The sequence below is a fragment of the Bactrocera tryoni genome, chromosome 1, assembly GCF_016617805.1.
Source record: "Bactrocera tryoni isolate S06 chromosome 1, CSIRO_BtryS06_freeze2, whole genome shotgun sequence".
NCBI lineage: Eukaryota > Metazoa > Arthropoda > Insecta > Diptera > Tephritidae > Bactrocera > Bactrocera tryoni.
Window position 1 is genome coordinate 38,135,487 of NC_052499.1, and position 12,928 is coordinate 38,148,414.

Consider the following 12,928-nt stretch of genomic DNA (forward strand, 5'->3'; position numbering starts at 1 on the left):
TTTGGTATCCCCGCAAAACTAGTACAACACAAAAAGCTCCGTCAGGATCTGGAAGGACCTCTCCGAGCCGTTCGGTATCAAACGAGGTTTTAGACAAGGCGACTCTATATCGTGCGACTTCTCAACCTGCTGCTGGAGAAAATAATTCGAGCTGCAGAACTTAATCGAGCTGCAGAACTTAATCGAGCAGGTATAATCTTTTATAAGAATATACAGCTGCTGGCGTATGCCGATGATATTGATATCATCGGCGTCAACACCCGCGCTAGTAGTTCTGCTTTCTCCAGACTGGATAAGGAAACAAAGCAACAGTCGTCGCACTCGCGACTTGGCTCTCACGTCACTGTTGACTGTCATAACTTTAAAGTCGTAGATAATTTCGTCTATCTTGGAACCAGTGTAAACACCACCAACAATGTCAGCCTGGAAATCCAACGCAGGATAACTCTTGCCAACAGGTGCTACTTCGGACTGAGTAGGCAATTGAGACAAACAAAAACCAAACTCTGTAAATCACTCATAATTCCCGTCTTGCTATATGGTGCAGAGGCTTGGACGATGACAACAACTGATGAGTCGACGTTGCGAGTTTTCGAGAGAAAAGTTCTGCGAAAGATTTACGGTCCTTTGCGCGTTGGCCACGGCGAATATCGCATTCGATGGAACGATGAGCTGTATGAGATATATGACGACCTTGACATAATTCAGCGAATTAAAAGATAGCGGCTACGCTGGCTAGGTCTTGTTGTCCGCATGGACGAAAACGCTCCAGCTCTGAAAGTATTCGACGCAGTACCCGCCGGGGGAAGCAGAGGAAGACCTCCACTCTGTTGGAAGGACCAGATGGAGAAGGACCTGGCTTCGCTTGGAATATCCAATTAGCGCCACATAGCGAAAAGAAGAAACAACTGGCGCGCTGTTGTTAACTCGGCTATAATCACGTAAGCGCCAATAAAGAAGAAGAAGAAGATAAAAACAGAAAAAAGTAGCTGCCATGCTCATTGACGATAAGTATGTCTAACACATTCATTACACATTAGACGGCAATGTTGCTACGAACTCAAGAATGAATTTCGTACAAATTCATAACCGTCCACCCAGAACTCAGTTTGACAAATAATACTTATTCTTATCTTTTATAGCAAACTATTATGAAATCAAAACTAAAACAATATTTTGTAATACAAATCTCTTCTTTTCAGACAATCTAACAACTGAAACTCGTTTCTGTCCAAAAATGCAATAAATGTTAAAAGCTCACACAAAACAAAATATTAACGGTTATACATACATACATACTCGTGCATAAAAACTTTTCAAAGACTTGACACGCTCAGCGAAAACTTATCAAAGCTGTGTAATACGAAACGGAAAGGATCTGGATAATTTTTCACAAGGCATACCAAAAAAACGTAGCTTACTGAGAAACAAAATGTCGAATGTAAGTTTCAAATATTTTGAAAGTTATTTGTTCATTTTTAAACAAATTCAAGGAGTAAGTTAGAGAATATTTAGGACTGACCGAATTATTATCAGCTTCCCTAGTGTAGTTTTTTGACTTTCGATTTAAATATACATATGTACATATTTAGGTAGCCGCCTTCGAATCGCCAAGAGTTAGAGAGTAGCGAGACAAACAAATTGCACCATTTAAAAAGACTGACGGCACTTGAAAAAAGCGTCGAGAATTACTTATACCGATTGGACCAATTATTTGAAAACTCTAAGCTATTTCAGTTTTTTAGATCATAATTAACTTTGTGTATCATTTTGATAGTCATTTGACAGTCAAACAAAACTCGGTAGTGCAGAAAAAATGAGGTATCCTCACACTCTCTTGATTCGAATTTAACTCGCTGACTTTGCTGTTGCTTTTTCATGTAAATTTTTAAAGAGAGATTAACGACCAAAGAAAGCGAGTAAAAAAGATGTGCATCGATGTCAGCACATGTATGGTAGCAGTCTCTTCAACTAATAATAAATAGAAATTTTCCAAAGGCAACTTATCTTCATGGCGACTTGGCTTTTAGAATTTATATCTAACAGTCCATGGGGCAAATAAAAATTATAAATCAATATGCGGGGCCAGTAAATATATTTAATCTACATGCTTATATTGAATGACATCTCCAACGCTTCAAACAACCTCTCATAGGCACTTAATCCATAAATACGTCACATTTTCATATAAATTGGTGTCCTTTAATTGTTTATAGTTTTTAACAAACCACACTCAAGCATACGCTGAAATTTCATAAATAACTGTAAAGGCACATCCCTCGGTCACAACTAATATCAATAAAGTATTTAGCACATTTTTCTCTAGCTTACTCCGCTTCTTAATCAATTTTAACTCAATTGAAGTCTATATTCTTATAATCCACCTTAATATATGATGTATGTATATATGTGAAGCAGTATAACCTACCCATTTATTCCCATTTCTAATTACAATAATCCGATTGCTCAATGCCATTGCCAACTTCCTGCTACCGCACACTCACAAATGCCTAGTTGCTCTACATGGATGAAACGAATTGCAATGGCATCTATGCGTCCAAAGTCAATAGTACGGCATCAACACTAACAACAACAACATCAAACAACAATAACATCACTAACTGCAACGAAAGCAGCAACAATATTCTGCATGCAAGCAACATTATTATGAGCACGACCAACAACAGCAACAACAATAGCAACGTTAACGGCAATAGCACCAGTAACATCATAAATAACGCAAACACAAATAATATCAACAACATCAACATCATGAATATAGCAGCCTCGACTGTGGCAATGACAGCGGCGGTTGCCAACGCCAACGTCAACGCTGCCGGCACCGCCACCGGCCTCACGTCGACCACACTACCCACATCCGTCTCGAATGAGGATCTAAGTCAGAGTTTATCCGAGTACACGGATGCGGATGAAAGCATATCAGCACCGACCGAGTTTCTTGCTGAGGTGAGTATACATATGTACAAACATACATATGTACTTAAATATTATGAATAAGTTAAGAATAAAGCGTAGATGAAAAAATACAACGGAGCTGAATGCAGAAGTGCCTGCAGGCTTACAATTCGCTCTACTGTCTGCCAAGTCTATTCACAGTGGAAAATACTCGCGTAGCTGCCAATTGCCCTCTGCCACTTGGCAATTGACTAGCTTTAATAAATGCAAAAAAAAACAATAAAAACGTTAACTTCGGCTGCATCGAAATACCACCCTTCCCAGGTGCAATTTTTATAGAAAAACTGGTACACAACAATTTTTAACTTGATTTAGTTAGTTTACATGCAACTATACTATATGCTTTAGTTGTCCGATCTGAACAATTTCCTCAGAGATTTTAGTGATGGCTTGGATAATATTATATGCCAAAAAAATATACCCTTGATCCATATCTTTAATACGATCTCCAATAACAAACCAGAGCTCCTCAAACATTGTAGTAAACTTAATACAAGAGTACTTTGTTCAGGGTATAAAAACTACAAAGAAGCTCAAATGTTGTATCTTAATGGAAGAATGTATAGTTATATATAATATATATAGTATATACGATAACTCCTAGTTTTATAGCTGCAGAAGTATATTAACTGTACCTCAGATTTTATATCAAAACAAGAACAAACGTTAACTTCGGCTGAACCTAAGCAGCCTTCACAGGTGCTTTCTTTATAGGATAAAGGAGAATAAAAAGATCTTTATCTTGTTTTTGATCGGTCAGTCCATATGGCAGCTATGTGCCGCCACCACTACAGGTCGGAACTGAACTATTTCTTCGGAGATTGCTTTGTTGTCTGAGACGAAAATGTCAAATTTCATGAATATTCTTCGTCACATGAAAAAGTATTCGGTAGGTCAGTTTGTGTGACAGCTATACGTTATAGTGATCCGATGAACTGTTTTCTTTGGCAATCGAATATCGAACGTTCCGACAAATGAGCAACATCTTTAAGAGAAAATAACTTGGGCAAATTTTCAGATCAATATCTTGAAAACTGAAGGACCTCTTTTCTTCTTTACTTGCGTAGACACCGCTTACACGGTTATAGACAAGTTAACAACAGCGCGCCAGCCGTTTCTTCAAGAGCAGCCAGGTCCTTCTTCACTTAATCTCTCTTCCTCTGCTCTCACCGGCGGGTACTGAATCGAAAACCTTTAATGCTGGATTGTTCTCTTCCATCCGGATAACAACGACGGACAGATGGACAGACGGACAGACCGACGTACATGGCTAAATCGACTCAGCTCGCCACGCTGATTATTTATAAACAATTCACTTTCTGGGTGTTACAAACATCGTAGCAAACTTCATTCAGGGTATAAAAAAACCAACAAGCTCAAACGTTGGGTTTTAATGGAATACTGTAAAATATATTTAACACACATATTCCTAGTTTTGTAGTAGTAGGTATTTTAACAACTAAGTCTTCTAATGATAATCTACAATATATTGGTAGGCCACAAAACATCTGTTTTACAGCGAGCTCTTTTCAAATTTTAAAACGTAGTTACCAATGGCGTAGCTACAACTTCGGGCGCCCGGGGCCAAGGATGTTCTGCCGCCCCCCTTTATATATGTACCTACCTACACGTTTCATGAGGTGGTTCGAACAAGTGAATTTTTACAGAATATCTTCGATATTATGCATATAAAATTTAGGAACTAGAAGCCACGCAAATTCTGAAGTTCCAAAATTCTCACAATACGGTTTTTGAGGAAATTGATAGTAAATTTACAAGACATCTTATAAAAGCCATAGAAAAAACCCATTTCCACAATTTGCAGGAATTTTTGCCCGAATTGGAGTTTTTAAATACCATTTTAGAAAATATGGAGAAATAAAAGTATTTGCTACATTCAAAGCATAGGGTAACTGTGAGAGTGACACGTCGCTAGACAAAGCTAGAAAAGTGCATCTTTAAGTTCTATCACTATTTTTAAGAAAGATATAAGCCAAAAGGTATAAGTAAGACAAATTCAAAGACTGAAGAGTATTCGAGTAAAAATTAATATTTTTCATTGTTATTCAGATTATTACATTGTGAGTGTACAACTCTTTATCTTTTATAATAAATTTTGTAAAAAAAATTTGTGGAAGTATTTTTCTGAATATTAAAAAACAGCGAAGATCGTTTTGCCGCCGCCCAAGACGTTGCGCCCGGGGCGACTGCCCCCTTCGCCCCCCTAGTTACGCCACTGGTAGTTACAGATTAAGTTTTACTTGAAGTCCAAAATACAGACGAAACTTTGTTGATCCTTAACTTGCCAAGCTTAGTGTTCTATCCTTTGACATTTCTTACTCGAGGTATTTGAAAACAGCTCGTTGTCTACAATGAATCAAGTGTCGTTTATAGTTGCAGACACTACCATATTAACTTTAACAGGTTCAGCATGACGAGTTTGGTAAGACCTGGGTTTCTTGGCGACTTCAAATATTACATAATGTTTGTTAGAAAGGTTCAGCAAAAAAAGTTCACCCCACCTAACATTAAGACAACCCCTTGCCTGCTAGTATGAGAGCTTAAAGTTAAAGAACCGATTATAAAGGTCGGTGAAAAATGGAGCCCGCAGATAATAAGAAAAGATTTGATGGCTTTTCTCAGAACTGGAGGGACATGGAATGCCTATGTACAAGAGCATATTTCTTAGCAAATTAATCGAAGTAATGGTAAGTGGTTTAAACACAGTTTTGAGCCGTGACACTTTATATGTTAAGATTTCGCTGCACTAGATTAATTGGAACGGGGTCAGCGGCTCTGTTTAGCTCCTGAATTAGTCTATCGCCATCTTTGGATTCAATATATAATTTTCCTTGTTTTAATGTGTGTTAATGTAATGAAACCAAATTACATTCTCCTTAAAATCATTAGAATACAACAAATTTTTAGCTGCTGCGAAATTAATCCCTGTATGCATAATGAATAATGAATTTTCTTTTAACTATCCTCTCTATTTACAGTTTCTCTCTGCGGTGATGCTTAAAGATTACAAAAAAGCCTTGAAATACTGCAAACTGAGTGAGTTCTATTTGAATATCATAAAATTTTGAAATACTTACAAATCAAAACTTTTAATTAACTCGCAAACTTTCGCAAACAACAACTATCTCCACACCTGTCGCAACTGTCAACAGTTTTACAATACGAACCAAACAACGCAACAGCCAAAGAATTCTACCCTCTTATAATCGAAAAGTTACGAGGTAAGTTGCGCAAGTTCGTGCCGACAGTGCCAAAGTAAAGTAGGGAACAGCGACATCGTTATTGAATTTGAAATGCAACTTTATGTATATTATCTTAAAAATATTAAAATTAGTTTCTATTAAAAATCGCAAAAATAGACGCAGCGGCCAGCGACAGTGATGAGAATTACAATAAATCGTCTTCACCCGAACCAGTTTTAGAACTGCAATCCTCGGATCCATCGGCAGGCGAAAGTGATGATGCGGCTTTTGAAGACCAAGCGATCGGTATTATTGATGATGGGATTGATGAGTATGGACTGGCAGAGGACAACTGTCATTCTTTGGATGACTCAAATAGCCACGAACTAAATGTAAGTAGTCGGAGCGGCAGTAGTGACTCGGCGGGTGGTAGTATAAGTGAATCGATGGATGAAGAGGTCGAAGGAGAGGAAATCGATGACGAGGATATTGATGGCATTGATGACGATGATGTCGGAGATGAAGATGAAGACGACGACGACGATGATGACGAAGTGGAAGATGTCAACAGCAGCAGCGGTGATGACTTGCCAATCGATGATCCCAATTCGATTGAGGCTGCAGCAGGTACCGGCAATAATTCACTTTCGTCGCGAAATTCATCTAGTGGCGGTGGCGGCAGCGGACGCAGTCGAAGCGACAACACAACGCACTCATACTCCAGTTTACTGCTAGAAGAAGAGGACGATATAGCGCCGGTTAACCTGAAATTCACCAAAGAGCTGTCATCGCCCGATTTGGATGTCAGCAATGGTGGGTAGCGCTGTTTTAATTTGTTAAGGTTTTTATATATAATTTTTTTGTTGCTATTTGCGCTGTAGGCAACAAATTACCGTCAACTTCATGTAGCGACTCGGAATCACCAACGGAACCGCTAACGCAACGACTCGCTGCCATTTTGCGCTCAAAGTGTGGTGTTTCCAGCGCTGGTGACAACTATTGAAGGCAATGCAATTGACACACAAACAAAACGCATACGCAAACCGCATAGTTATCAGGAAAATACAAAACTTTAGTATGAAATGTATACAAATGAATCTAGTTTAGTTGAATATATAATATATACTAATATATGTACTGTGTATATTTTCATGTATTCACTTGTAGCTATTTAAGCGTTATATACTCGTAGTTTAGTATATGTATATATCCATGTATTTATGTACTGGCATATAACCAATTTCGTATACAACACGTATATTCAGATATATATCCTTGAAGTATATAATGTACACATATTATACATTAGCAACTAAAGAGTTGATTTTCTCAATTATAAGCTTATATTTATCAGTCACCACCACTGACATTTCCCATTAAAACTTGCCAATCACTCTCAAATTTACTCAGAGATTCAGCTTTGCTAAGCTTTTGACGAAGAATGCTCAATAAAGCGTAAAATATCGGAAGGATAACTTATAAAATGATCTACTCACCCTTAAAATACGAATAATTTTCTTATATACATACATATATAAATAATATTTGATCAACTTTTATAAATATATTTACTTACATTCTACTATTATTAGAAACTGCTATGAGATTTTGGAACTATCTTCGCTGAAAGGACTGATATCTAAGAATACCAGTTTACAGTTGGTTCACCTTAAAGCCAGGACTTTTGTATCAAAATCATTAAGATCGTAAATGTTAACGAAATAAGTTTCAAAATCTCTCAGCCAATACTCTTTATCAATGACCTATAAACTTATATACTCTTTTGCGTAATAGTTTAGTAATTAGTAATACCTAGTGCAGAGAACTGACTCTTATTTATGATATTCTAGATCACAAACCAAGTGGACTTGTAGTGGATTTTATATGCATGCTTTAGAATTAGGTTTTATAGGTACTAGCGAATTTGATAAATTAATACAATTAATATTTATTTAGTCTATATATCTATATTATTAAAGTAAAAATATACAAAGACAGGTGAGTTGCTGTCGCATAATCACCTTCTCAAAGACGTTTTGAAAATCGTTCAACGAAACTGCGAAAGAGGAATTCGGAAGTAGGAATTAAAGGAACTATTTTAGACGTGGTATCTTGTTACCAAAACGGTTATAAAGAGAAAACCACACATTCAGCTCTACATCGATCAAGGAAGGTTTAATAAGTCCAACTAAATTTAAAAACATTCAGAAACATCTTTTCATTAAGCAAATAAGATTCACATGGGCTAAATTAATAAAGCATTACTCGTAAAGCATTTAATCAATGATTTTATAAAACCGAAACTATATATTTTTTCTGATTCTGATTGGTGTTTGGATGACACCTATAAACCATTGTGCTTCGATCTGAACAATATGTTCGGAAATTGTACTAATACCTGGGGTAATATTCACGCCACATTTCGTGACGACAAATAAAAAACTTTTTCCAAGAAGGACTTAAGCTTGATCGGTCAGTTTGTATGGCAGTTATATGCTATAGAGGTCCAATCCGAGCAGTTTATTCAGAGTTTGAATCGGTCCCTCTCTGTCAAATTTCTTGAAAATATCTTGTCAAATAAAAAGTTTTCTGTACAAGAACATGAATATCGGCGGTTCGGAGAAATGAGCAATATCTCAACCTTAGGACCTGGTATATATACAGACAGACGGAAGAGAAGACAAACAGACAGTTGGATATAGCTAAATCGACCCAGCTTGTCCTGCTGATTATTTAGAAACGTACTTTCGGGGTGTCCGACGTTTTCTTTTAGGTGTTACAATCATTGTTGCGTGGCAAACTTGTTATACCCTGTTCAGGGTACAACTGGTTAAGTGGAAGTAACATCACAGTGGGAATATCAAAGTAAACAGGTTAAAGAAGTTTTAGAAATTAATAAATTTTTAAAAGAAATGCAACTACCATTTCGTTCAATAAACTGGAAATCAAATTTTACTAACAGAGTCTCAAAATATCAGGTTCAGAAGAAATACTGAATGTAATAATATTTATTAGGCATTATAGAAGCAATAACATTTTATTTCGGAGACTGAGACTAAAAAGTACGTTCAGCGAAATCAAACAAAATTAAATTTGGTATCTAATTTAATTTCTGAAACCATTAAAAAATACGTAGAATATGGGTTGGGTTAGACCATAGGCAAGTATGTATTTGTTTGGTTAGAAGGTACTAGATGAACATATCGTACAAAGAAAACTATATACTTTTGTTAAATTAATTAGAATGGCAAATCTATTTCATAAGCATTAAAACACAAACTGAACTATACTGCATACTAATTTATATCTAATAAATATTTAATAATCACAAAATGAGTAAATTATAGAACTGATGTTCCTCATATAATATAAAAATTGATATTTGAAAATATCACAATTCGACAGTTAAATTGTATTTATGAGTTTAATCCAAAAAATATTTTCCTTTTTTGCAAAACAATATAAGCATTCACAAAAACAAACAACATAGCATTAACCGTTCCCACGACAGTCGGGTCTAAGTATTTGGAACGGACCCGGAATTTTATCCGGCCAAGGACTGTCAACTCGGCACCATTCCTCGAAATTACTTCAGGAATGTTTTCTGCCGCGATAACAACAACATAAACAACATAATATAATATATATGTATTTATTCAAATTAATTTTTTAAATACCTATTATCACCACTTAAATACCTATTTGAAAAATCGAGTATACATAACTGATTTAAAATCGCAAATGTTTCAAAAACATTATGGAATAAGAAAGAATGTTAAACACAAACACTCGTAAAAGTAAGCTAACATTACAAAGACTTCATTAATAAAGAGACTTTAAACTAGGAAGACGGTGGATTGTTGCATATTAATTTCCAAGTGCATATATAATATATATACCATATACATAAGTATTTATAAGTTATAATCTCAACTATTTACTATTTATACTAATCTATATACTCAATTTAGGTGCGTGTAATAACATATAGGCACATTTAGTATGTACATATGTGTATGGATCTATTGTAAGTATTTATATGTAGTTTTCCTGTAAGCATATTTGTTAATAGCAATGTAATATATCAAGGAAAAATCAAGTGTGAAAGGAACATTTCTGAAACATGACACATAGATACATATATACTTATAACACGTAAAACACAACCGCATACATATTTCGTATAAACCAAATAAAAAATATATCAAACAATATTTCGTAAACATGCAAAGAAAGCAGGAATAATTGAGTTCTTCATTAATATCGGCGGCAGGTATGATTTAGTAAAGTCGCGCTGTTGTAAACTCGGATATAAGACAAAACAGGTGTGTAGGCATAACCGCACCAAAATTGGCATATCTTACTTTTGGTGGGAGTGCCAAAGAATGGACCAGTTTAAATCATTTTGGTCTTAAGGGCCATTCAAGATGTTTTAACTAGGAAGACTGTTTTATATGGAAGCTGGGCGGGTTATAAGAAAGAGCTGAAACGTTTCGACCCCGTCTCAACCCCGCTCAAGCGATAACTTGAATAAATTTAAGATACATCGGAACGTTGGCAAATGTATTCATTGGCACTTTGGGCAGGTTAGTATTGCAGATGGGCATAATCGGAACATATCCTCGCCCAGAAAAACTTGTAATCCACTCTAACTAAGCCCCAAATTATAATGCAAAATTCTAGTTCCATACAGGGGATCACAACAGGACAAGTCTCTAAATGCAGAAAATTTTTAAAAAGTTCAATTTATTCTAAACGGTTTCCTCGGAACGGTCATTTGAGTTTGCCGAATAGCCGGAAGTCAAACAAAGCTACGATGGTTGAAAATTTGCGAAAAGCTCACAAAAAGTCTATGCAGTATGCAATGGTGCATTATCTTATTGAAAAACCCGCTCCTAAAATTGAGACCACTGACTCCTATTTTCGGTAGTAAATTTTAATAATATCGACTCGTTGTTGGATCGTATATCTTTCCTCGATGAAATGGCAAACCTTACTGAAGTGAAATGTCAAAAGAGCGGGAAAAAATATGGCGGTGGTCGCTCTACTTTTGTAGTGCCCTACTAAAAAACCCTATAGTTCTTAGTGGCGATAGTTTCTTGATATTTCACTGCTTTGACATTATATTAAAGAAAAGGGTTCGTAATGTGTTTGGTAAGTGGAACTACTGAATTTCTTTAAAATATTATCCAAATTATTGAAGGATACAGAGTTGAAAAAATTTTATGTTGATAGTCGAAAATTTTAACTTGATTAAGGTAATTATGAAGAAATTAAAAAAATATCCTTGCTTTCGGAGTTTAGTAGCAAATATGATTATAAAGTCAGACTATCTTCAGAATCATCTGAATAAAGTCTCTGAAAATTTTGGAAATACTAGAGACGAGCAAAGGTAGAGCGGTTTCACCAGAATATAACCCCATGCGTCGAGGTTGCTGGAGATTGTCAACTGGAGAATTATAAATGAAATGCTCATAAAATGCATTTTATTACAATATAACAAGTGTTTTTTTCTCTCAGTTTACTTGAATGTGTCCATATTTTTCAAAACAAAACTGACATTATAAAAATTACATAAATAATACCGGCCTACCTGATCGCTGCTCCAAAATGCTGCGGATGGTAGGAACGCTTCTATTGATAAATTTTGATATCTCCTACAATGTTTTCCTTCCTTTCGAACGTTAAATATTAGTTTTCTTTCTCCGAATGTGGTTTCTTTTGATTTTATGTATTAACATATTTTGTGATTTTGGTTTGGTCGAGTTTATACCTAAAGTAGTTAGTTCAAATTCATGTTTTTGATCAAGAGAAGTTTTGATTTTCATTTTAGCTCAAAGTTAAAAGTTTATTTGAAGTAATAATAAAGTCTCCAAAACCGAAAATCTTTTAGGTTATTTTTATTGAAATAAATATGTTTGTTACTTTCTTTCATATTTTCTGATTTTTGTAACATAAAGTGGAAATAGAAATTTTAAAATAAACGAGAGCAAATCTTGCAAAATCATTGATAGTTTATGACTTATGAGCCTAAATATATTCAAAATATCTTTTATTATATACAAACCTACTGTAGAGTGTTTTCCTGTGCTAGTACGTATCTTGCCAACAAATGAACAACAAAAATAATTATGGATAAAATTTCGCAAAGACAAAATAGCACTTGTTTTATTCTTTATTCAATATTCTTAATGAAATACGTTAAGTCTGATAAATACGCACATATACTCAAACGAAAAAGGTAAGTAGACAAGATTATTTATTTGAGTTCCGCTGATATGAAGATCAAAATTCCTTTAGATTTCCTAAAGTTTCACTGGTACGTGAACGAACGAAACAATTCCAAATATGCCGTGCTAATGACCTCATTATTTTTCAAGTTGGTGACTTTTGGGTGATATATTGTTTACACAAAGCCATCTATAAAATTATCATGATAATGAAGCATGCGCTCAGCACCTCGGTGAAAATAAAATGTCAACACCGTTAGTCATTCATTGCTCAAAATCATTTTATTTATCCTTTTCACTCTGTTGACATCCCGGAGACGTCGCATAAAAGTTAATCGTTCATATACTTAGAAGACAGAGAACTTTGAAGAACAGGTGTCATCTCTTTGAAAACCTTAAAGTTACGAAATATCAATAGGTAAATCAACTAAGCGGAAGCTTTAAATCTAAGTTAAAAAAAAATCATTTACTTCTAAGTCAACAAACTCATTAATCCGGGTAGACGTAAGCCGATTTAAA

General features: G+C 35.3%; 1 protein-coding gene across 1 annotated transcript; it reads left to right on the forward strand.

Moving 5' to 3' along the window:
- The first annotated feature begins 1,202 nt into the window (after positions 1 to 1,202).
- LOC120781283 (putative uncharacterized protein DDB_G0286901) lies at positions 1,203 to 9,375 on the forward strand. The gene is made up of 6 exons (XM_040113483.1): positions 1,203 to 1,441; positions 2,515 to 2,967; positions 5,976 to 6,033; positions 6,150 to 6,218; positions 6,357 to 6,992; positions 7,061 to 9,375. Exons 1-6 carry the CDS (start codon positions 1,433 to 1,435, stop codon positions 7,180 to 7,182), a joined length of 1,347 nt encoding a protein of 448 aa, XP_039969417.1. The 5' UTR covers positions 1,203 to 1,432; the 3' UTR covers positions 7,183 to 9,375.
- Positions 9,376 to 12,928: the final 3,553 nt, after the last annotated feature.

Coding starts and splice junctions, on each gene's coding strand:
- LOC120781283 (XM_040113483.1), top strand. Junction 2,968..5,975: donor CGACCGAGTTTCTTGCTGAG/GTGAGTATACAT, acceptor CTCTATTTACAG/TTTCTCTCTGCGGTGATGCT. Junction 6,034..6,149: donor CTTGAAATACTGCAAACTGA/GTGAGTTCTATT, acceptor AACTGTCAACAG/TTTTACAATACGAACCAAAC.